This window comes from Bos grunniens, chromosome 16, assembly GCF_055505025.1.
Source record: "Bos grunniens cultivar Pamir isolate PY7600 chromosome 16, Bosgru_T2T1.0, whole genome shotgun sequence".
NCBI lineage: Eukaryota > Metazoa > Chordata > Mammalia > Artiodactyla > Bovidae > Bos > Bos grunniens.
In genome coordinates this window covers 48,383,494-48,409,077 of record NC_141180.1, presented here as the reverse complement: position 1 = coordinate 48,409,077, position 25,584 = coordinate 48,383,494, and the positions used below count along the sequence as shown (strand labels likewise).

Genomic DNA, 25,584 nt, shown 5'->3' with positions numbered 1-25,584 from the left:
TGCTGCTGCTGCTGCTGCTAAGTCGCTTCAGTCATGCCTGACTCTGTGTGACCCCATAGACGGCAGCCCACCAGGCTCCCCTGTCCCTGGGATTCTCCAGGCAAGAACACTGGAGTGGGTTGCCATTTCCTTCTCCAATGCATGAAAGTGAAAAGTGAAAGTGAAGTCGCTCAGTCGTGTCCAACCCTCAGCGACCCCATGGACTGCAGCCCACCAGGCTCTTCCGCCCATGGGATTTTCCAGGCAAGAGTACTAGAGTGGGATGCCATTGCCTTCTCCATCACCACAAAATAGAGGAGGGATATTTCCCTCAAAGAAAGTGATATTAAGTAGATAAAAAGAATGAAGTACATTATAGTCATCTGGAAAGCAGGGACCATATAAGACAGTTCCTTATACTCTATCCAGTGCTTAGGATATGCTTTGACTATGATACTAAAAAAAAAAAAAAAAAAAAAAAAACTCTGATTCATTGATACATTTTAGTTATTGATACATTTAGTTATTGATTTTATAATGCAATTAATTATTTTTTCTTGTACTAGTTTTTCCTTCTTAGTTATATCATTCATCATCATGTTAAAAAGGGTTTGAAGAGCTATCTAAGAAACTAAGAGACTCCTTTTGGAATATAATATATATAGTGGAAACAAAAGAAGCCTGTAATCTGAAAAACCAGAGCCAATTTCCAATGCTATCTTTTAGTAGCTACATATATTTTTCCAAATTATTTAACCTACCCAAGCTTACATTTCCCCCTTTATAATAAAAATAGTAATGCTGACATTTAACTGGATATTATGAAAATTGACAAAGCTGATTTACATGAAGTATGACCACATAGAAGCAGTATATGTTCAGATGGTGGCTGCTGTTGTTATTTTTTGGAGAAGGAAGTGGCAACCCACTCCAGTATTCTTGCCTAGAAAATTCCATAAACAGAGGAGCCTGGTGGGCTACAGTCCATGGGGTTTCAGAGTCAGACACGACAGCTTACACATACATACATTGTTATTTTTACTGTTTGTTCTTCAGTATTAGTTGGGTAGTACTTTTGAGGATAATGTAAAGTGAAAGTGAAGTTGCTCAGTCGTGTCTGACTCTTTGCAACCCCATGGACTGTAGCCCACCAGGCTCCTCTGTCCATGGGATTTTCCAGGCAAGAGTACTAGAGTGGGGTGCCATTTCCTTCTCCAACGTATCTTCTCCACCCAGGGATTGAACCCAGGTCTCCTGCATTCCAGGCAGACGCTTTACCATCTGAGCCACCAGGGAAGTCCAGAGGATAACTTAATTGGTGAATAAAATTTTATATGGAAACTATAATGTAGATAATTCATGTGTGGTTAATTAAAGCTAAGGCTTTGACTGTGTGGATCACAACAAACTGTGGAAAATTCTTAAAGAGATGGACATACCAGATCACCTGACCTGCCTCCTGAGAAATCTGTATATAGGTCAAGAAACAACAGTTGGAATTGGACATGGAACAACAGACTGGTTCCAAATCGAAAAAGGAGTACGTCAAGGCTGTATATTGTCACCCTGCTTATTTAACTTATATGCAGAGTACATCGTGAGAAATGCTGGACTGGATGAAGGCTGGAATCAAGATTGCCGGGAGAAAGCAGATGACACCACCCTTATGGCAGAAAACGAAGAATGACTAAAGAGCCTCTTGATGAAAGTGAAAGAGGAGAGTGAAAAAGTTGGCTTAAAACTCAACATTCAAAAAACTAAGATCATGGCATCCAGTCCCATCACTTCATGGCAAATAGATGGGGAAACAGTGGAAACGGTGAGAGATTTCATTTTGGGGGGCTCCAAAATCACCACAGATGGTGACTGCCTCCATGAAATTAAAAGACGCTTGCTCCCTGGAAGAAAAGCTATGACCAACCTAGAGAGCATATTATAAAGCAGAGACATTACTTTACTGACAAAGATTTGTCTAGTCAAAGCTATGGTTTTTCCAGTAATCATGTATGGATGTGAGAGTGAAGTCGCTCAGTCATGTCCGACTCTTAGTGATCCCATGTACTGTAGCCTACCAGGCTCCTCCATCCATGGGATTTTCCAGGCAAGGGTACTGGAGTGGGTTGCTATTTCCTTCTCCAGGGAATCTTCCCAACCCAGGGGTTGAATTCCCAAACCAGGGAATTCCCACATTGTAGGCAAATGCTTTACCATCTGAGTCACCAAGCTTCCTATGGATGTGAGAGTTGGACTATAAAGAAAGCTGAGTGCTGAAGAATTTATGTTTTTGAACTGTGGTGTTGGAGAAGACTCTTGAGAGTCCCTTGGACTGCAAGGAGATCCAACCAGTCCATCCTAAAGGTAATCAGTCCTGAATATTAATTGGAAGGACTGATGCTGAAGCTGAAACTCCAATACTTTAGCCACCTGATGCAAAGAACTGATTCATTTGAAAAGATTCTGATGATGGGAAAGATTGAAGGCAGGAGGAGAAGGGGATGACAGAGGATGAGCTGGTTGGATGGCATCACCGACTCAATGGACATGACTTTGAGCAAGCTCTGGGAGTTGGTGATGGACAGGGAAGCCTGATGTGCTGCAGCCCATGGGGTCACAAAGAGTTGGACATGACTGAGTGACTGAACTGAAAGCTAAATACTCTTAAAATGCATTAATTACCTTTCTTTTGCATTACTTACATAGTCTTATAATACCATAGAAAGCAAATATGAGAATTGTCCACAGATAAATAGCGTTCTTCCTCTAAATCCTAAAATAAAAAAAAAGAAACTATGATAAATTTAGATGACTGATTGTTTCTATTATATTTGTCTTTGTGAAATTATATGTCGAGTGTGTGTGTGTGTATATATATGTATACACACACATACATATATAGATTTGCCCCAGTACCTGCTAATATTTGGTCTTTGACCCTTGTTCCTGACACTTGCTGCTAACACTTTTGTAATTCTTAGTAATAGGAATGTCTCACACAGAGCTCCTAAATTCCTTTTGTTCTAATGAGGTAAACTCTTGGTGGGCTCCTGGTTGGGAACTGATCACTAGAAAGACCAGTCCATGATTAACAGCTTAGAACTTTCAGTTCAGCCTCCCGTTCTGCGGAGAGGGGAGAAGGGGTGGAAATGAGCTAATAATCAATCATGCCTACTTGATGAAATCTCCACACAAATCCCTAAAATGTGAGAGTCAGAGAGCTTCTAGGTTGATGCCAGTAGGTAATGTACCCAACTCCACAGTGACAGACGTTCCTGCACTCAGAACCCTTCTGGACCTTGCCCTGTATACTTCTTGACCTGGCTGTTCATCTGGATCTTTTTTACAATATCCTTCCTTTTAACTGGTAAATGTGTTTCCCTGAATTCTGCAAGCTGTTTAGCAAATTATCAAAACTAAGGGAAAGGTTATGGGAACCTGAATTTACCACCCGTCATCATCAGTCAGTCAGAAGTGTAGGTGACAACCAGGGACTCACAATTAGCACTTGAAGTGAGGGCAGTCTTGTGGAACTGAGTCCTTAACTTGTAGGATGTGACGTTAACTCTAGGGAGATGGTGCCAGAACTTTAAATGGTAAGACACCCACCTGGTATAGGAGAATTGGTCCATGTTGAACCCCTCCCCGCTAGGATCTGGTCACAGAATTGTTCTCCGTGAATATACAAAGGAAAACAGTGAGTTTTCCTAGGCAGTCTTCCTCAATGAAATACAATTTGATTAATTTTCTGTTTAATGGTTCTCAACCAGAGATGAATTTGCTTGCAAGAAGATGTCTGACAATGCCTGGAGATATTTTAGGTTGTTATAACTGAGGACTGTTGAGTATATTAAGTCAGTGTGTGTGTGTGTTAGTCATTCAGTCATGTCCAACTCTTTGCAACTGTAGCCTGTCAGGCTGCTCTGTCCATGGAATTCTCCAGGCAAGACTACTGGAGTGGGTTGCCATTCCCTTCTCCAGGAGATCTTCCCCACCCGGGGATCGAACCTGGTCTCTTGCATTGCGGGCAGATTCTTTTCCATCTGAGCCACCAGGAAAGCCCCATTGTACCTCCTTAAGTACATGTACCTCCTTAAAGAGTATAAGGCCTGATAACACTATATATAAGTGACAAAGATATTCCTATATATATATATATATGTATGTATGTATTTGTGTGTGTGCATACTTTTTACATGTATTACACATTTATGTAGACTTCCAAAACATAACAAAAGGGAAAGAAATCCTTTACTTCTTTAGGAATCATGTCATGAAACAAACTGGCAAGCACTCAACTCAAAAAGCCAAATTCAAGTAAAAATTACTATATTCATCTGGCCTCTCCCACATCACCCTGTCTACCTGTTCCCTGAAAATAAAGATTATTAAGTAAAAAGAAAGCAACAGAACTCAGGGAAATTGTTAACTTATGAAAAAAAAAAAAAAGCAAAAAGAAGGCACAAGTCCCAAAGTAAAGGCAGGATTTGTCACACGAAGTCTCTACACAGTCATTGGACCATCTAAAGTCATTGGACTTTAGATACACTTGTGTGGGAACTTCAACTATTAGTACTTTGTTACTAATTAGTACAGTGTCAATGCTCAAAATTCATTATTATTATTATTGTAAACTAGAGAGGATTCAACAACACTCATTTATTTGCACTCACACAGCTTTCTTGAGTTGAAGAAAATGTAGTGGAATACAAATAAACCTGCTAGAAATGGCTCTTAGTTCTGAGTATTGTCATAGGAGTATATGATATTAGTCTCACTTAGCTGGGAGTACTATTATCATTATGATGGTTAACTGGGGCTTTAATATATTTACTAATGAAAAAAGCTAATGTAAAAATCACATACGATAGTCCCCTCTTATCTGTGGGATATGTAGTCCAAGACCCCCAGAGGATGACTGAAATTATAGATAGTACCAATCCAACCCTATATATACTGCTTTTTCTGTACATACATACCTAATATAAAGTTTGATTTGTAAAGTAAGCCCAGCAAAATATTGATGATAATTAATAATAAAATAACTACTTCAATATGATCTTTCTCCTTTCCTCATTAAGTCAAAAACTTTCATCTTTTCACTTAAAGGAAGTACTTTATGGCTTCTCTTTGGCATATTTGAATTGCCAGCATCACTATTCTTGTACTTTAGGGCCATTATTAAGTAAAATTAAGGTTACTTAAACACAAGGAGTACAATATTGCAATTAATAGGTGTGATAACTGGGAAAGCTATTAAGTAACTAATGGGTAGGACATGCTGGACAAAGAAATAACCCATATCTCGGGGAGATGGAGTGGGACTGCAAGATAATTCATCATGCCACTCAGAATAACTGCATTTTAAAGCTTGTGAATTGTCTACTTCTGGAATTTCTCATATAAATATTTCAGACTATAGTTGACCATGGCTAACTTAGAGCACAGAAGGTATAATCACAGATAAGCAGGGAACCACTGTATCAGTTCATAACTTAACAATTTGCTATGAGATATTTCTAAAAATTAATGATAACTGACAATAATTTTTAAATACCGCATTTATAGTTACAACTTTACCATTTAAAATGGGTTAAATTAAGTAAAAATCTTCAAAAAAAAAAGGCAAAATAAAATGTAACAGGGATGATTATTCAAGATTTACTAATTTATCATTTAAATCAACTTACTGGGCCTGAAACAATTGGTTTTATAGCATGCATACCAGGAGAAGAACATCGTAGTTCTGTCTTGGGTAATCTAGCATTTAAAAAAAAAAATGGGAAGGGAGAAATAAGTATAGATGCATATGAGATTCCCCTACAACTTTTTAAGCCTAAAAACTTCCATTGTATGCTAATAAGAAAAATAAAAAATATAGCAACATTTTACTTCTATTTTCAAAGTGATTTTTGTCTTTCTTTTCAAATCTATTTAATGAAAAGAAATTTACATTAAATCACAGCCTTAAATCTAAATGTCCATACTATATGAATGTTTTTTTACACATACATTGATTTTCACAGCAAAAAATCTTACCTTTTATTTTTTATAGAACAGGTTGCTGGAGCACTCCATTCAGAAAATAATGTTCCTTCATACTCTAACTTAATCTGAAAAAGAAGGTAAAATAGCTCAAACAAAAAATCTGCTCCAAAATTTTGTATCTCAATTTTTAGATGTAGAGTTCAATTTTCTGAGTCTCTTACTGTTTAAAGAAAGAATAACTAAAATTCAATTCCTTTTAAATTGTACAAGTATTATGACAAGGGAAAAGTAACTTCTTTATGTCACTTCAATAGTCTCCCGTAAACTGTAGTATTTTTTATTTTACTTCAAAAATAATCTATTAAGTGTCTAAAAGGTGTTTAGTATCATAATTTTCTTCAGTTGCAGTTTCTTTATTTCCTTGCTTCTGCTTTTTTTCCTGCTTCTACATTCTTTCATTTATAAGTTCTTTCTTCCTGGAAGTATATCACACACTTCCTAACATCATCAGTCTTAGTCTCAACACTGGTCCTCCTCTTCAGCCAGATCTAGAGCCCAGTTTCACCTTCTAATACTGTTACAGAAAAATTATGTACATTTGTATACATCATTATGTAGATATATACATACATAAATACTGCTTCATTGTTTTTACTTGTAAAATGGGAATTACAATACCAGTTATCTCATAGATTTGATGTTATAGGATTAATGATAGTGTATAAGAAGAAAAAAGAAGTTCACCAGAAAATTGAACACAACCCTAAAGTATATAAAGCAAAATTTGACAGAGTTATTAGAAGATATTTTAAGTCATATATATAGTGGACTTTTAACACACATAGATTACAGCCATAGATTAAACTTGAAAAAAAGATAATTATAGTTGACCCTTGAACAATTCAGGGGCTAGGGGGACTGACGCTCCACACAGGGAAATCTGCCTATAATTTATAGTTGCTGCTGCTGCTGCTAAGTCGCTTCAGTCATGTCTGACTCTGTGCAACCCCATAGACAGCAGCCCACCAGGCTTCCCGTCCCTGGGATTCTCCAGGCAAGAACACTGGAGTGGGTTGCCATTTCCTTCTCCAATAATTTACAGTTAGGCTTCTATATATACAGTTCTTCAGTATCTATGATTCCACATCCACAGGTTTAATCAACTTTGGATTATGTAGTACTTCAGTATTTACTACTGAAAAAAAAACTTTGTATAAGTGGGCCAGGAGAGCTCAAACCTATATTGTTCAAGGGTCAGAGTGTGTGTGTGTGTGTGTGTGTGTGTATTTCTAAAACTGACCAATAAAAAAATACATTCTTTTCCCACATAGATCATTTACCAAAACTGACCACATTTACAAGGGAAGTGTTGCTGCTGCAGCTGCTGCTAAGTCGATTCAGTCGTGTCCGACTCTGTGCGACCCCATAGATGGCAGCCCACCAGGCTCCTCCGTCCCTGGGATTCTCCAGGCAAGAACACTGGAGTGGGTTGCCATTTCCTTCTCCAATGCATGAAAGTGAAAAGTGAAAGGGAAGTCGCCTAGTCATGTCCGACTCTTCACAACCCCATGGACTGCAGCCCACCAGGCTCTTCCGTCCATGGGATTTTCCAGGCAAGAGTACTGGAGTGGGGTGCCGTTGCCTTCTCCAAGGGAAGTGCTAGCCAGTCTCAAAGTATTATTATCATACATACTATACCTTTGGACCAGTGAAATAAAATTGTAATTTCTTATAAAGTGAATCAGAAAAATATCTTAGGATATTCGTAATCTTTAAAAAAAAAAAACTATACTTCTGAATTATCCATGGAATAAAGTAGAAATCACAATGAAAATTACATAATGTTTATGAAAAAATAAAAGCACTGATGTTATCAAAACTTGAAGCATGTAAACAGGTCCTAATGAAAATGAATACCCTTAAAAGAAATAAGGTAGTTTGAAAGTGAATAAAATCAGTTTTCAGTATAAGATGCTAATACAATAACCTATGAGAGACCCCCAAAAGTAAAAAAAAAGATGTAAGAGAGAAGAAAAATGGGAATTTACAAAAGAAAATAAATTGGGATGGGTTAGTGGTGATGTAATGTTTTAATCTACTCAAATTTATTATAAACACAGATAGAACAATTAGTATAGCAGAAAAAAAAAACTGGACAGCATCAACAATAGAATTCAGTAACAAGGTATCCCTCAAAACCCCAAAATAAAAATTGAGATGGAATAAACCAGCTAAAACTAGCAGATTTGTGTGATATCAGCATAAGAAAGCAACTACAGTAGACCTTAGAAGGAAACACCTAAATCATTATAGGTATTCAGTAGACACCGTAGGAGAACAATTTGAGGATATAACCAGAGGGATTTTTATATTTTTCAGTTTCTTCTTCAGTCTCTGATAATGTCTGAAAGGGCAGGAGGAGGTGGGACCCATGAACTCCAAAATCAATGAGCCAAAGACCTCTTCTAGAATAACGATCCATAATCAAAATACAAGGAAAAAAATACCAACTGAGCTGGAAAGGGACAATAAGAACAAAGGAAAGGAAAACAACAGATAAATGAGGGGGGAAAACAATCTGGGAAGCTCAGAAAGTATCAGCCTTATTCCTGGACACTCTATGGAACAACATAAGAGGTAACTCTAAAGCCATGAGGTTAGAAAAGTTATTTTGACGCACCACTTCTTCCTTAAAGAGCAGGAAAACTAATTTCATGCTTTAGAAAACTGTGCAACAGAAAGAGGATCATGCTTAAATCACACACAATTATAATAAGAAAAAGGAGAGTAAAAAGCAGAAAAACACCTCCCTAAGACCACACTCAGTAAACACTCTTTTTTTGGTTTGGTCACACCATGTGGCTTGCAGGATCTTAGTTCCCCAACCAAGGATCAAACTTGTACCCCCTGTAGTGGAAGTGTGAAGTCCTAACCACTGGGATCTCCAGGGAATTCCCCTCAATAAATAAATTGAAACTACCATGGGTCCTGGTGGCTCAGATGGTAAATCATCTGCCTACAATGCGGGAGATCTGGGTTCGACCCCTGATCAGGAAGATGCTCTGGAGAAGGAAATGGCAACCCACTCCAGTACTCTTGCCTGGAAAATCCCATGGACAGAGGAGCCTGGTAGGCTACAGTCCATGGGATCACAAAGAGTCGGACATGAGTGAGCAACTTCATTTTCACTTTCATAACTTAGTATAAGGGTTAGTTTTATGTGTCAATTTGGCTAGATTGTAGTAATTAGTTATTTAATCAAATGCTAATATAGGTTTCTATATGAAGTTATTTCCGGAGAAGGAAATGGCACCCCACTCCAGTACTTTTGCCTAGAAAATCCCATGGACGGAGGAGCCTAGTAGGTTACAGTCCATGGGGTTGCTAGAGTCGGACACGACTGAGCAACTTTACTTTGACTTTTCACTTTCATGCATTGGAGAAGGAAATGGCAACCCACTCCAGTGTTCTTGCCTGGAGAATCCCAGGGACGGGGGAGCCTGGTGGGCTGCCGTCTATGGGGTCGCACAGAGTCGGACACGACTGAAGCGACTTAGCAGCAGCAGCAGCGTGAAGTTATTTTATAGATGTGGTTTACATCTACAATCAGTTGACTTCAAATAAAAGAGAATACTTTGATGATGTAGGTGAGGCCCCTTTTGACCAGCTGGAAGCCTTCAGAGCAAAAACGAAGGTTTCCTAGAGAAGAAATTCTGCTACAAGACTACAACATCAATCTCTTGCCTGAATTTCCACTCTCTGGCCTGGCCTAAAGATTTCATTCAGATTTGTCAGTTCCCACAATCACATGAGCCAATTTCTTAACATAAATCTAATATAAATATGAATACATTCTATTGGTTCTGTTCCTATGGAGAGTTATGACTGATATGCCTATTTCAAAACGAGGCAAAATAAATAAAAGATGATAGAAATTATGAAAGAAAAATATAAATAAGAATTTAAAACTCATAAGCTAAACTCAGGAAAAAGTACAAATAAAAAGTCAATTTAGAAAAAACCTAAATTAGCACAATTGTGAATAAACCTAATAAATAAGGTTTTGAGAAAAATAGAAGGCTTTTAAAAATAAAGAGATAAAAAGTGACTCAAGAATAAGTGACAAATATTAAAGACAGGCAAAGAAAATCCAATATATACATACTTGGGAAGAAGAAAACCTAAGCGATTGAGACAGAAAAATAGCATTAACATTAACAATAATTCAAGAATAATATGTGAAGAAAAATTACTTGAAACAATGTACTGAAAGGGCAAAACTCATACATAGGAAAAACAATTAAGAATGATTTTTTTTTAAAGACCAACCTAGGATCTATATTAATAAAAGCATTGAAGTTGATAAGAACCCTTCTGGGGATCCTGACAAAAAGAACAATTTATTCACAAGGGAAAGAAAATTAGATTTCCAGTAGACTTTTCAGAAGCAACACTTTATGTCAAAAACAACAAAGTAAGATATACAAAAGGACATAAAAATATTAGCCATAATTTTTGTATCCGGATACACAAACTTTTAGATAAAAGTTCACAGATAAGGTCTTATGACCATAAAACAACTCAAGAAATATTGCTCTTATGAGCCCTTCCTGAAACTACCTGAAAAAGAGATTCAGATCCCCAAAATGAGTGCAGAGACATCAACATAAGGACTGGTGTTAGGTATTAAATAGGAATTATTCTGCAGAAATATGTCTACATGGTGGCTATTAAAAAAGGAATATAACAGCTAATGACAATACTCTGACAATGTATCAGCATATGAGTGGTAGTTGAATTATGGTTAGCCCAGGTAATAGTGGTCCAATAGTTCAATTCTCTCCACACATTTCCCCTCAAAGTACACAGATCAAAACAGAAATTAAAAAAAAAAAAGAGAGAGAGAGAAAATACACAGATCAAAAAATAAAACCAAGAAAATTCTATATTACAGTATAACTAGAAGACAAAGTACAATACACACTTCAAGAAACCTCTGCTGCTGCTGCTAAGTCGCTTCAGTCGTGTCCGACTCTGTGCGACCCCATAGACGGCAGCCCACCAGGCTCCCCATCCCTGGGATTCTCCAGGCAAGAACACAGGAGTGGGTTGCCATTTCCTCCTCCAATGCATGAAAGTGAAAAGTGAAAGCGAAGTCGCTCAGTCGTGTCCGACTCTTAGCAACCCCATGGACTGCAGCCAACAAGAAGCCTCTAGGTAAAAAAATAAACAAAAACTTTTAGCAGAGCTCTCACTCAAGTCCCTGTCATAATCTTTTGTGTAAAAGAGCTTCTGAAAAACTGCAGAAAAGAGGAACAAAAGTTTAAGACTGAATTGAAATCAACCAAAGAAAGTACACTGTAAAAAAAAAAAAAAAAAGAAGAAGAAGAAAAACACTGTAAAAAGACTCCTGGAAGATCAGAGTACTGATTATGAAGAAAAGAATTAAAAGTGTGTGAGAGTTGAGGTAGGAGCCTCAGAAAGGCATCCCTTTTGGAGAGAAGATAAAGGAGAGACACTCCGTGGAAAGTGAGTGGTGAGGGGAAAGAGAAGCAAGAAAGAGAAATGTAGGATATTAAAGCTAAAACAAACAAACAAACAAACCTCAAAGTAACCACAGCACCCTCAATAAGAAGCCATCAATTAAAGAAACTGTACTTTGCTACAATGAGCTAAGAAAGCAAACTAATTAGAAGTCTCTTAAAACAAACCAAGCTGCTAACCTGTCCATGTAATTCGTGGATATAAGCTGTTTATATGAGGACAGAAAATGAAAATAAAAACATTTCGGTTAATAAAACTTCCTTAAAAAAAAAAACACACACAAAGCAGAAGAAAACTGCAAACTAACATTCTAAACTAAATATTCTCAAACAAGTATTTAATGGTGAGAATGAAAAATTATGAATTATAAATTCACAAACTAGGGACAGAAATGAACCACAAATAGAAATGAGTTGACTGAACTAGGAAATGAAACAGGTAACTATAAAGGAAATGAGGATTAAAATAGTGGGAGATTATGTTTGAACAAAAACTGAATAAAAGGCATTGAAGAAAGACAGAAAAGCAACCAGAGAATATAAATGAAAGAAGTAAAGAACCAGAGAGAAAATGATTGATACGGAAATTGACATGGAAGGCAAACAAAAAAATACAAATCCAACACACTTGTATAATTGGAGTCTGTGAAGTTGAAAAGCAAAACAACGGGAAAAGAAGTAATATTTATATTTGGTTTGTCTTTTTATTCCTGAATTATAATAGTTCTTCATATATTCTTGGTACAGGTCCCTTATCAGATATTTAATTTGCAAAATTTTCTCCCATTCTGTGGACTGTCTTCACTTTCTTCCTGGTGTCTTTAGCAGCACTACAGGTTTTAATTTTGGTGATGTCCAATTTAAGTTTTTCCTTTTGTTCCTTGTGCTTTTGGTGTCATATCTAAACTATTTTCTAATCCAAGATCATGAGGATTTCTCCATATGATTTTTTCAATGATTTTTATAGTTTTAACTCTTATACTGAGGTCTTATCTCCACTTTAGGTTAATTTTTGGATATAGTCTGAGGTAGGAGGCCATCTTCATTCTTTTCATGTAGATACCTCACTGTCCCAGAATTATTTGTTGAAAATAAATGGAATTTTCCATTATTTTTCCATGGAATTTTCTTGAAGTAGTTGTAAAAAAGTCAATGAGGTTTTAATTTTTGGACTCTTCTATCCCACAAATCTATCCAACGGTCTCAATTGCAGAAGTTTTGTAGTAATCTTTGAAGTCATGAACTGTGAGTCTTCCAATAAGACTTGTTCTTTTTCAAGATTGTTTTGCCTATGCTGGTTCTCTTGAATTTCCCTGTGATATTTCACACAAAATAACACTCAGTTGGTAGTTTTAATAGTTTTTTAAATGGATTTCTTAGAGCTTTCTATGTAGAAGGTCATGTCATATACAAATAGAGGTCAGTCAGTTCAGTCACTCAGTTGTGGCCAACTCTTTGTGACCCCAAGGACTGCAGCTCTCTAGGCTTCCCTATCCATCACCAACTCCCGGAGCTTGCTCAAACTCATGTCCATAGAGTCAGTGATACCATCCAACCATCTCATCCTGTCATGTCTTCCCCTGCCTTCAATCCTTATCAGCATCAGGGTCTTTTCCAATAGGTCAGTTCTTCGCATCGGTTAGCCAAAGTATTGGAGTTTCAGCTTCAGCATCAGTCCTTCCAATGAATATTCAGGACTGATTTCCTTTAGGATGGACTGGTTGCATCTCCTTGCAGTCCAAGAGACTCTCAGGAGTCTTCTCCAACACCATAGTTCAACAGCATCAATTCTTCAGCCCTCAGCTTTCTTTATAGCAACCTCTTACATTCATACATGACTGCTGGAAAAACCATAGATTTCACTAAATGGACCTTTGTTGGCAAAGTAATGTCTCTGCTTATTAATATGCTGTCTATATTGGTCATAGCTTCTCTTCCAAGTAGCAAGCATCTTTTAATTTCATGGCTGCAGTCACCATCTGCAGTGATTTTGGAGCCCCCCAAAGTAAAGTCTCTTACTGTTTCCATTGTTTCACGATCTGAGCCACAGTCAGCTCCCGGTCTTGTTTTGCTGACTGTATAGAGCTTCTACATCTTTGCTGCAAAGAATATAATCAATCTGATTTCGGTACTGACCATATGGTGATGTCCATGTGTACAGTCTTCTTTTGTGCTGTTGGAAGAGGGTGTTTTCTATGACCATTGCGTTCTCTTGGCAAAATTCTGTTAGCCTGTGACCTGCTTCGTTTTGTACTCCAAGGCCAAATTTCCCTGTTATTCCAGGTATCTCTTGACTTCCTACTTTCGCATTCCAGTTCCCTATAATGAAAAGAACATCGTTTGGGGGTGTTAGTTCTAGAAGGTCTTGTAGGTCTTCATGCAACTGTTCAACTTCAGCTTCTTCAGCATTACTGGTAGGGGCATAGACTTGGATTACTGTGTTATTGAATGGTTTGCCTTGGAAATGAACAGAGATCATTCTGTCATTTTTGAGATTGCATCCGAGTACTGCATTTCAGACTCTTTTGTTGACTATGATGGCTACTCCATTTCTTCTTAGAGATGCTTGCCCACAGTAGTAGATACAATGGCCATCTGGGTTAAATTCACCTATTCCAGCCCATTTTAGTTCACTTATTCCTAAAATGTTGATGTTCACTCTTGGCATCTCCTGTTTGACCACTTCCAATTTGCCTTGACTCATGGACCTAATCTTCCAGGTTCCTATGCAATACTGCTCTTTACAGCATCAAATTTTACTTAAAATATGCAATACAGCATCACTAACTATAATCACTATGCTGTACACTGCATTCCCGTGACCTATTTTATAACTGGAAGTTTGTACCATCTGACCCCCGCTTCACCAATTTCACACTCCCCCAAGCCCCACCTCTGGCGACCACCACTTTGTTCTCTGTGTATATGAGCTGTTTCAAACATTGATTCCACATATAAGTGAAATCATATAATATTTGTCTTTGACTTATTTCACTTACCATAATTCCCTCAAGGTCATAAATTTCAACATTTCACTATATTATGACTTAATAGTATTCCACTGTGTATAGACACCACATTTCCTTTATCAGTTCATCCAGTGATGGGGGACTTAGGTTGTTTCCATATCTTGGTTATTGTAAATAATACTACAATGGACATGGGGACATATCTCTTCCAAGTCAGTGTTTTCATTTATTTGGATAAATACCTAGGAATAAAATCACTGGATCATACAGTAGTTCAATTTTAATTTTTTGAGAAACCTCTGTAATGCTTTTTCATAGTAGCTGCACTAATTTTCATTTCCAGTAACAGTGCACACGATTTTCCTTTTCTCCACATCCTTGCAACACTTGCTATTTCTTGGCTTTCTGATAATAGCCATTCTAACAGGTGCAAGATGATATCTCATTGTGGTTTTGACTTGCATTTCCCTGAGTATTAGAGATGTTGAGCACCTTTTCATGTATCTATTGGTCATCTGTATGTCTTTGGAAAACTGTTAATTCAGATACTCTGCCCATTTTTAAATGAAATTGTTTGTTTTTTGCTATTGAGTTGTATGAGCTTATTTTCTATATTAACCCCTTATTATATATATGATTTGCCATTCAGTAGGCTGCCTTCTCGTTTTGTTGATGGTTTCCTTTTTGTGTAGAAGCTTTTTGGTTTGATGTTGTCTCATTTGTTTATTTTTGTTGCCTTTACTTTTGGTGTCAAATCAAAAAAATCATCACCAAGACAGATATCAAGGAGTTTACTTGTCTATTTTTTCCTATGGAAGTTTTATTATTTCAGGTCTTGCCTTCAAGTCTTTAATCCATTTTAAGCTAACTTTTGTGTATGCTATAACATAATAAGTCTAGTTTCATTCTTTGCATGTGGCTGTCCAGTTTTCCCAGCACCATTTTTAAAAGATATTGTTCTTTCCCTTTTTTATAATCTTGGATATTTTGTTGTAAATTATTTGGCTATACATTCATGGGTTTATTTCTGGAGTCTTTTCTGTTCAATTGATCTATATCTGTTTTTACGCCAATACCACACAGTTATTATTACTATGGCCTTGTGATATTAATCAGGAAATGTGATGCCCTCTAGCTTTATTCTTTCTTAAGGTTTCTTTGGCTGTTTGGAATCTTTTGTGGTTTCATACAAATTTTACAATTGTTTGTTTATGTGAAAAATACCAGTGGAATTTTGATAGGAATATCATTTAAATGTAGATTGTTTTGGGCAGTTCAGACATTTGAATAACATTAATTCTCCCAGGAATTAATTATATTCCAGGAATTAATATATTTCAGAAATTAATAATATATATTCTAGGAATTAATAATATTAATTCTCCAGGAATTAGGAGAGTGAAAAAGTTAAAACTCAACATTCAGAAAACTAAGATCATGGCATCTGGTCCCATTACTTCGTGGCAAATAGATGGGTGGCTGGCGCTTGCAAGCCCACCCTGGCAGAGGCCAAGGAGTGGGATTCTGCAAGGCAGGAGCTTTTAGGGTGGTGGATGGAGCATGCACTCCACTTCTGGAACCCATGGAGGTGGGGGGAGGGGGTGAGGAGGGGCTGTTGCGTGGAGGTGAAGGCTGGGTGCTCAGAGAAAGAGACTGCTATGGCGATCTGCTCCGCCCTTCATGCACGATCTAACAATGGAGTTTTGCTTCTATGGCGGCCCTGGATTCTTCTGTAAACAGCCGAGTTGCAGCTATACCACACTCCAGCCCCTTCAGGCTGTCTCCATGAAGCCAACACCAGTCCTCTGCCTGGGTCTGTCCTCTAAACCCTTGGTCATCTCTCTTTGTGAATGTCGAAGCAACCTATTTTAACAGTTCCTAGTAGTTAAGGATGTGCCAAGATTTATCAGTGACCCCAAGGGGGAGAATCTATCAGCACTTAGATTCATGTTGATTAGCATCCAGATCCTCAGGCAGTAGATTTTAAAGTGTGCAAATATATATCGTCTTGAGGGAGTGCTACAAGTTGAACCTCCAGGAAGAGCAAATAGATGGAAATGGACTTTTCAAAATGTTTTCGATCAAGAAGATTCATGGAATATTTAATCCCCAAAGTATTTTATATACGCTTTATTTTCTTTCTGTAAATATGGCTTTTAAGCAAGCATAATACTACTGGTTTTATCATTTACTATCTTGACTTTTATCAGCCTTCTTCTCTGATAATCAAACTCTGGCTCCTAATCTGCATTTATGAAATGACATAACTGCATTGTTTTGGTGACCAGTCATCAATTAAAAACAAAACATTTCTGTCACCTACATAAAAGTGATAAAGGAACAGTAGAGGGGAAAAGGGATAATTTTTTTAAAAAGACTAAGAAAATGGTCAATCATATAACAAAGCTGTTCAAGAAAAAAAGATAAAGTAAACAACTAATATTAGAGAAATAAAATAATTACAAATAGAAATTCAAATGGTATTTAAAGATATAAAGAAATAGATAAATTTGAGGATAACTGCATGTTTTATAAGGAAATAAAGTTTTAATAATTTAAATGGGAAAAGAATTTGAAAAAGAATAGATACATGTATATGTGTGACTGAATCACTTTGCTGTACACCTGAAATTAATGCAACAGTGTTAATCAATTCTACTTCAATATAAAATAAATATTTTTAGAAAAGAAGATATAGTTTTCATAGATTCCTTTCCCCTGATTTTGAATAATGTAAATACAACAATATATGTAAATAGAATATAAATGTAAACTGAGAAATTACTTTGTAAAATCTTTTGGCACCATCTACTAAAGCTGAACATATGCATTTGCCCTATCATTTATTCCACTCTTAGGTATATACCCAGCAGAAATACATGCATATGTTAACCAGAAGATTGGTGTAAGAATGTTCATAGCAGCCCTAATCACAGCAGACTAAAAATGGACACTACTGAATTGTTTATCTAGAGTAGAATGATACACAGACTGTCTTGTGTTAATTCAAGGGAAGACTATAGAGAATTGAAACTCCAACTACATGAAATATGTGGCAGACAGGATACATCAAATATATCAATAGGAAATTAGAAAGTTTAGAAATTAATGTATCCATATATAGAACAAATAGCTGAGAAAAGAAGAGAAACGAAAGGCAAAGGAGGAAAGGAAAGACATAACCATCTGAATGCAGTGTTCCAAAGAACAGCAAGGAGAGATAAGAAAGCCTTCTTACGTGAACAATGCAAAGAAATTGAGGAAAACAATAGAATGGCAAAGACTAGAGATTGCTTCAAGAAAATGATAGATACCAAGGAACATTTCATGAAAAGACGGGCACAATAAAGGACAGAAACAGTATGGACCTAACAGAAGCATAAGGGATTAAGAAGAGGTGGCAAGAATACACAGAAGAACTGCACCAAAAAGGTCTTAATGACCTGGATAACCATGATGGTATGATCACTCACCTAGAGCCAGAGATCCTGAAGTGTGAAGTCAAATGGGCCTTAGGAAGTACTACTAGGAACAAAGCTAATGGAGGTGATGGAATTCAAGCTGAGTGAGTTCAAATCTTAAAAAATGATGCTGTGAAAGTGTTGCACTCAATATGCCAGCAAATTTGGAAAAGTCAGCAGTGGCCACAGGACTGGAAAAGGTCAGTTTTCATTCCAATTCCAAAGAAGGGCAATGCCAAAGAATGTTCAAACTATGACACAATTTCACATGCTAGCAAAGTAATGCTCAAAATCCTTCAAGCTAGGTTTCAACAGTACGTGAACTGAGAACTTTCAGATGTAGAAGTTGGATTTAGAAAAGGGAGAAGAACCAGAGATCAAATTGCCAATATCTGCTGGATCATAGAAAAAGCAAGGGAATTGAAAAAAAAAAAAACACATCTATTTCTGCTTCACTGACTAGGCTAAAGCCTTTGCGTGGATCACAATAAACTGTGGAATATTCTTAAAGAGAGAGAGGAATACCAGACCACCTTATCTACCTCCTGAGAAACCTGTATGCAGGTCAAGAAGCAACAGTTAGAACCAGACATGGAACAACAGACTGGTTCAAAATTGGGAATGGAGTACATCAAGGCTGTATATTGTCACCCTGCTTATTTAATTTATATGCAGAGTACATCATGAGAAATGCCAGGTTGGATGAAGCACAAGCTGGAAACAAAATTGCAGGGAGAAATATCAATAACCTCAGATATGCAAATGACACCACTCTTATGGCAGAAAGCAAAAAGGAACTAAAGAGCCTCTTGATGAAAGTGAAAGAAGAGAGTGAAAAGCTGGCTTGAAACTCAACATTCAAAAAAACAAAGACCATGGCATCCAGTCCCATCACTTCACGCCAAATAGGTGGGGGAAAATTGGAAACAGTGACAGACTTTATTTTCTTGGGTGCCAAAATCACTGTGGACAGTGACTGCAGCCATGAAATTAAAAGACACCTGCTCCTTGGAAGAAAAGCTGTGACAAAACTAGACAGTGTATTAAAAAGTGGAGACATCACTTTGCCAACAAAGGTCCATATAGTCCAAGCTAGGTCCATATAGTCCAAGCTATGGTTTTTCCAGTAGTCACGTAGGGACATGAGAGCTGGACTCTAAAGAAGGCTGAGCGCCGAAAAATTGATGCTTTCAAACTGCGGTGCTAGAGAAGATTCTTGAGAGTCCATTGGACTGCAAGGAGATCAAACCAGTCAATCCTTAAGGAAATCAACCCTGAATGTTCATTGGAAAGACTGACGCTGAAGCTGAAGCTCCAATACTTCAGCCACCTGATGCAAAGAACTAACTCATTAGAAAAGACCTTGATGCAGGGAAGATTGAGAGTAAGAGGGAAAGGGGATGACAGAGGACAAGATGGTTGGATGGCATCACTGACTTGATGGACATGAGTTTGAGCAAGCTCTGGGAGAGATAGTGAAGGGCAGGGAAGCTTAGTATGCTGCAGTCCATGGGGTTGCAAAGAATTGGACATGACTGAGCAACCTAACAACAACAAACTATATAGAGCAAAGATGATACCAAAAAATAATACAAAAACAATAAATTGTTTTAATACATGTTGGTTCATTCTATGCAGAAAGTAATGTAAAGACCTATCTTATATTATACACAAGTTGAACTCCAGATATTATTTATGATCTTTATTTGAAAGGTAATAATATAAAGCATATAATAGAAAATGTAGGATAAAAATCTTTGCAACTCTAGGTAGACAAAATTTTTTCTTAATATTCTAAAAAAGTATAAATTTTTTTTTTTAAGATTTTTTCTTTGCTGTGGATTATCTTTAAAGTCTTCATTGAACTTGTTACAGTACTGTTTCTGTTCTGGTGTTTTGATCACAAGGCATGTGGGATCGCAGCTCCCCAACCAGGGAATGAAACCACAGCCCCGTCCTCACCCCCTCTGCATTAGAAGGCAAAATCCCAATCACTGGACTGAAAGGGAAGTCCCCCCAAAAGTATAAATTTTAAGGTTAAACAAAGGAGCAGATGACTTGACAAAAGTCATCCTTTTTAAACAAAATTATGTATCCATGGACAAAGTCAATGGTTAGATGAGTAGATAAGAGGCTATGAAATGATAACCAAAACATTTAAAATCAACATTTGACTAATATATAGAGTAGAATGTAGATAACACTCTGTATATCAACAAAAAAGGAGCAGAAAATTAAATGGAAAATGAGCAAAGTGAGCAGTCTGTTCAGAGAAGGAGAGCCCTGCATTAATATGGGAAAAAAGGTTCAAAAATCACTACTCATCAGAGAATTGAAAATAATGACAGCATAAACTACTAGTATGTGGTAACAAAATTGGTGAAAAAAGGGAAAATCTATAGTACCAAATATTGGTGGAGATGTTCACTGGGTAAGAATATAAATTGTGATTTCCAGTTTGGGGAAAATCTTACAGAATTTAGTTAAATTGGGTGTCTGTTTCCCTATGTTCTAGAAATCATAGCTTAAAAAGTATTGCACAGATTCATAAAATGACATGTAGAAGGGCATTCATCACAATGCTGTTTGTGGTAGTAAGAAGCCATTCATCCATCATTGGTTGGGGGGATAGGTAAATAATATATACACACTAGTAATCAGGCAACCTTAAGAAATGAACTAGACATAGTATTGAATTTAAAAAGTAATGTAGAGAATGAAATCTATAGCTGGATGATCATGCATCCTGGTTTGTCTAGACACTCCCAATTTATACCTGTTGTCCCAGCATAACTATTAATAGCACTATCTTTCATTCTCAGTAGTTGAGACAATATATTATATGGTCATTCTATCTGTATCATAACACCATTTTGGGAATGTTAAATTACAAAAACACTTGAAACAACACTACCTATTTTTTGCTACATACATATTTCAAGATATTTATTGGAGGAGGGAAATATATTAGGAAGATAAACAGGATGAAGAAATAAAAGAATGACACTGCACTGTGCACCTGAGTATGATTAACTTTGCTCTCTGCTGTGAAGTCAAAAATATTAATACTTAACTATAGTTTAAAAAAATTAAACACTTACAATACTTCTGGTACTAAAAATGTCGTAGTTTGGGCTGTTACTGTAATACCTGCAGAGGAAAATGTCAAATGTGAATATTAAAACTACATCTCCTCCAAATAAAAGGGATTTTAATACATGGTCAAGAGCTCCCCTGGTGGCTCATCAGTAAAGAATTTGTCTGCCAATGCAGGAGACAAGCATTTGATCCCTGGACCGGGAAGATTCCCTGGAGAAGGAAATGGCAACCCACTCCATTATTCTTGCCTAGGAAATCCCATGGACAGAACAGCCTGGTGGGCTACAATCCATGGGGTTGTAAAGAGTCAGACACAATCGAATGACTAAACAATATATGGTCAGAGCAAGCCTAACACTTGTGGGCTGCCATGAGCTTTACATTTCTGCTCATGTTCCTTCTTAGAAAGTGTAGTCAGAGCTAAAACTGGGGACATCAGTGACATCAACCCCCAACTCTAGGTGTGTTCAGGGTTACTTAATATCTGAAGACACAATCAGATCAAATCAGTTGCTCAGTCGTGTCCGACTCTTTGCGACCCCATGAATCGCAGCACGCCAGGCCTCCCTGTCCATCACCAACTCCAGGAGTTCAATCAGACTCACGTCCATTGAGTCAGTGATGCCATCTAGCCATCTCATCCTCTGTCATCCCCTTCTCCTCCTGCCCCCAATCCCTAGACCAGGAGCTGACTGTGGCTCAGACCATGAACTCCTTATTGCCAAATTCAGACTTAAATTGAAGAAAGTAGGGAAAACCACTAGACCATTCAGGTGTAACCTAAATCAAATCCCTTATGATTATACAGTGGAAGTGAGAAATAGATTTAAGGGCCTAAATCTGATAGATAGAGTGCCTGATGAACTATGGAATGAGGTTCGTGACATTGTACAGGAGACAGGGATCAAGACCATTCCCATAGAAAAGAAGGCACAATAGGGAGGAGCAAATACTTTTGCATCTTGTTTTTGTTTTAGAATAAAAACTGTTGAAGAATATTGGCTCTAACTCCTTCACCTATAAACTGAGTTCAAATAAAATGAATACAGATTGAAAAAAAAAAACAAAACAAAACCCAGTATTTCTTATTTGAAACACTGAAGTAAAAAGCAAATTTTTGTGAGTTCTAGTGATCATCATTTCTATTACTCAGGGTACTTTAATTTCTGTCTATATGAAATATAGACAATAAAAATACAATACGAGTCACCTATATAATTGAAATTTTTCTATTGGCCACACTAAAAAAGCAAGAAAAAACAAGTAAAATTGCTTCTAATCATATATTTTATTCAAAAGTAACCTCATTTTTACAGAGCCAACTCACTGGAAAAGACCCCGAGGCTGGAAAAGATTGAAGGTAAGAGAAGAAGGGGATGACAGAGAGGATGGACTGCTGGATGGCATCACTAGGTATTGAATGAGTTTGAGCAAACACTGGGAGACTATGAAGGACAGGGAAGCCTGGCATGCTGCAGTCCATGGGGTCACAAAGAGTTGGACATGACTGAGCAACTAAACAACAACAAAGCAGGGCCCTCCTGGAACAGATCTCTGTCCCCTATGTCCTCTGCTTTGCCTCATTTATTGAAAAGGTTTAGTCTCCCATGTCTCCCCTCTGTCTCAAAAGGCTGGCTTAAGAATTAATGAAAGAGAACTTCTAGTTCAAGATGGTGGAGTAGAAGGACATGCGCTCATTTCCTTCTGCGAGAGAACCAAAATCACAACTAGTTGTTGAACAACCATCAACAGGAGGATGCTGGAACCTACCAAAAAAAGATATCCCATGTCCAAAGACAAAGAAGTCACAGCAAGATGGTAGGAGGGCCACAATCACGATAAAATCAAATCTCATACCCGCTGGGTGGTGACCCACAAACTAGAGAACAATAATACCAAAGAAGTTCTCCCATTGCTATGAAGGTTTAGAACCCCAAGTTAGGCTTCCCAGCCTGGGAACCTGACAGAGGGACTGGGAATCTGCAGGAAATCTGACCTTGAAGGCCAGCAGGATTTGATTACAAGACTTCCACAGGACTGGGGGAAACAAGAGTCTCCAGGCTTGGAGGGCATTAAAAAAAACCTTGCGTGCACCAAGATTCAAAGGAAAGGAGCAGTTGACCCCACAGGAAACTAATCCAAAACTACCTGCTACTGTTGAAGGGTCTCCTGTGGAGTCATGGGTCGGCAAAGACTCACCACAGGGATGGGACTGGCAGCAGTTGTCTGGGAAGGTCCCCTTTGATGTAAACTCTCTTGGACGTTGACATTAACCCAACCATAGAGGCCCTAGACCCCAGACCTGGGTCATCTCAGGCCAAAAAACTACCAGGGAGGGAGTGTAACCCTACCCATCGGCAGATAACTGGATTAAAGCTTTACTGAGCAAGGCCCTGCCCAACAGAGCAAGGCTCAGTTTTTCCCACCATCAATCCTTCCCATCAGGAAGCTTACACAAGTCTCTTAGCCTCATCCATCAGAGGGCAGACAGAAGAGGCAAGAAGAACCACAATCCCACAGGAACTAAAACAAAACCACATTACAGAAAGTTAATTAGCATGAAACACCAGAAAGTTATATCCCAGATGAAGGGACAAGATAAAACCTCAGAAAAAATAACTAAGATGGAGATAGGTAACCTTCTAGAAAAAGAGTTCAGAATAATGATAGTGAATATGATTCAGGATCTCGGAAGAAGAATGGAGGCAAAGATTGAGAAGATGCAAGAAATGTTACCAAAGACCTACAAGAACTAAAGAACAAACAAAGAGAGATGAATAATACTCTAGAAGGAATCCATAGCAGAATAACTGAGGCAGAAGCACGGATAAATGACCTGGAGGACAGAATGGTGGAAATCACTGCTACAGAACAGAATATAGAAAAAAGAATAAAAAGAAATGAAGACAGCCTGAGAGACCTCTGAAACAACATTAAACGCAGGAGCATTCACTTTATAGGGGTCCCAGAAGGAGAAGAGAGAGAAAGGACCTGAGAAAATATTTGAAGAGGTTAATAGTTAAAAACTTCCCTAACACAGGAAATGAAATAATCAACCAAATCCAGGAAGCACAGAGAGTAATACTGTAATCAAACTGACAAAGATTAAAGACAGAGATAAAACATTAAAAGCAACAAGGAAAAACTAACAAATAACATACAAGGGAACTCGAATCAGGCTATCAGCTGATTTCTCAACAGAAACTACAAGCCAGAAGGGAGTGGCATGATATATTTAAAGTGATGAAAAGTAAGAAACTACAAACAAGAATACTCTACCCAGCAAGACTCTCCAGATTTGATGGAGAAATCAAAAGGTTTCCAGACAAACAAAAGTTAAAAGAATTCAGCACCAACAAACCAGCTTTACAACAAATGCTAAAGGAACTTCTCTAGGCAGGAAACACAAGAGAAGGAAAAGACCTACAGAAAATAAAACCCAAAACAATAAAGAAAACAGTAACAGGATCACACATATCGATAATTACCTTAAATGTAAGTGGATTAAATGTACCAACCAAAAGACATAGTCTGGCTGGGCAGATGAAAACATGTGCATGTATGCACTTCCACTTACCACATCATTCTGCTTGACCCCCCCCAAATTGTGTGTAATTATTTTATATTGTTAGGTTAATCATGTTCCCATTATGGCTTGCAATTGTAATTATCTTTTATTTTTTGTCTGGCTATTGACTGTGAAAACTGATAAACATATTTTACTATTGTGATTATGTAACTATGACTCACTTAATAACATTGTATCATGATTGGTCAACAGAAAAATTATAGACTTGTATATCACCAAAACTATCATTTAATAGAAAAACCTGTAATCACTTTTTAAAGTCCGTATGCATATCAGAATTATCTTGGATTTTTTTGAAAACTATAAATGCCCAGGTATTGTTTTTTTTTTTTCGCCAGTGTTCCAGATATGTTTCTAATGAGCAGCCATGTTTAAAAACAACAGGACTATATGAAGATCTTTTATCTAGTTTGTTTCACTTGTATTATTCCATATTCAGTGTTCCCATTTCATTTAGCTTATGTTTTCCAATTTCACCATCTATTCTTTTTTTAATGGATGTTCTTTCTCAAGCCTTTATCAAGTGTAGTATAAAAGCTTTTGTATACATATATATAAATAATATATATAACATTTTAGAAAACTCATGAATTTTTGACTAACAAAAATTTTTGACATATTGATTCCACTTGTTTAACTTAGTATGAACAGAATGCTAGATTTCTAATTTAAAAAAACAGATATGTAACAAAGGTTTACTGTATAGCACACAGAACTATAATCAATATCTTATAATAACCTATAATGGAAAATAATTTTAAAAATAACATGTGCATATGTATAACTGAATCACGCACACACATAAAAGGATTGTAGTGTGTGAAACGGAGATGGCAATGGCACCCCACTCCAGTACTCTTGCCTGGAGAATCCCATGGATGGAGGAGCCTAGTAGGCTGAAGTCCATGGGGTCACGAAGAGTCAGACACGACTTCACTTTCACTTTCACTTTTCACTTTCAT

The 25,584-nt window shown here is 37.3% G+C and overlaps 1 protein-coding gene across 1 annotated transcript in view; it reads right to left on the bottom strand.

The window, feature by feature from the left end:
- Window positions 1-25,584, bottom strand: part of CATSPERE (catsper channel auxiliary subunit epsilon) — a 160,021-nt gene that overhangs the window by 130,862 nt on the left and 3,575 nt on the right. The window contains exons 2-5 of the mRNA XM_086344924.1: window positions 21,036-21,084; window positions 6,013-6,086; window positions 5,664-5,733; window positions 2,676-2,746 (exon numbers count right to left, since the gene is read on the bottom strand). Of these exons, the coding sequence (XP_086201050.1) occupies window positions 2,676-2,746; window positions 5,664-5,733; window positions 6,013-6,086; window positions 21,036-21,084 (264 nt within the window). The remainder of the gene's footprint in view (window positions 1-2,675; window positions 2,747-5,663; window positions 5,734-6,012; window positions 6,087-21,035; window positions 21,085-25,584) is intronic.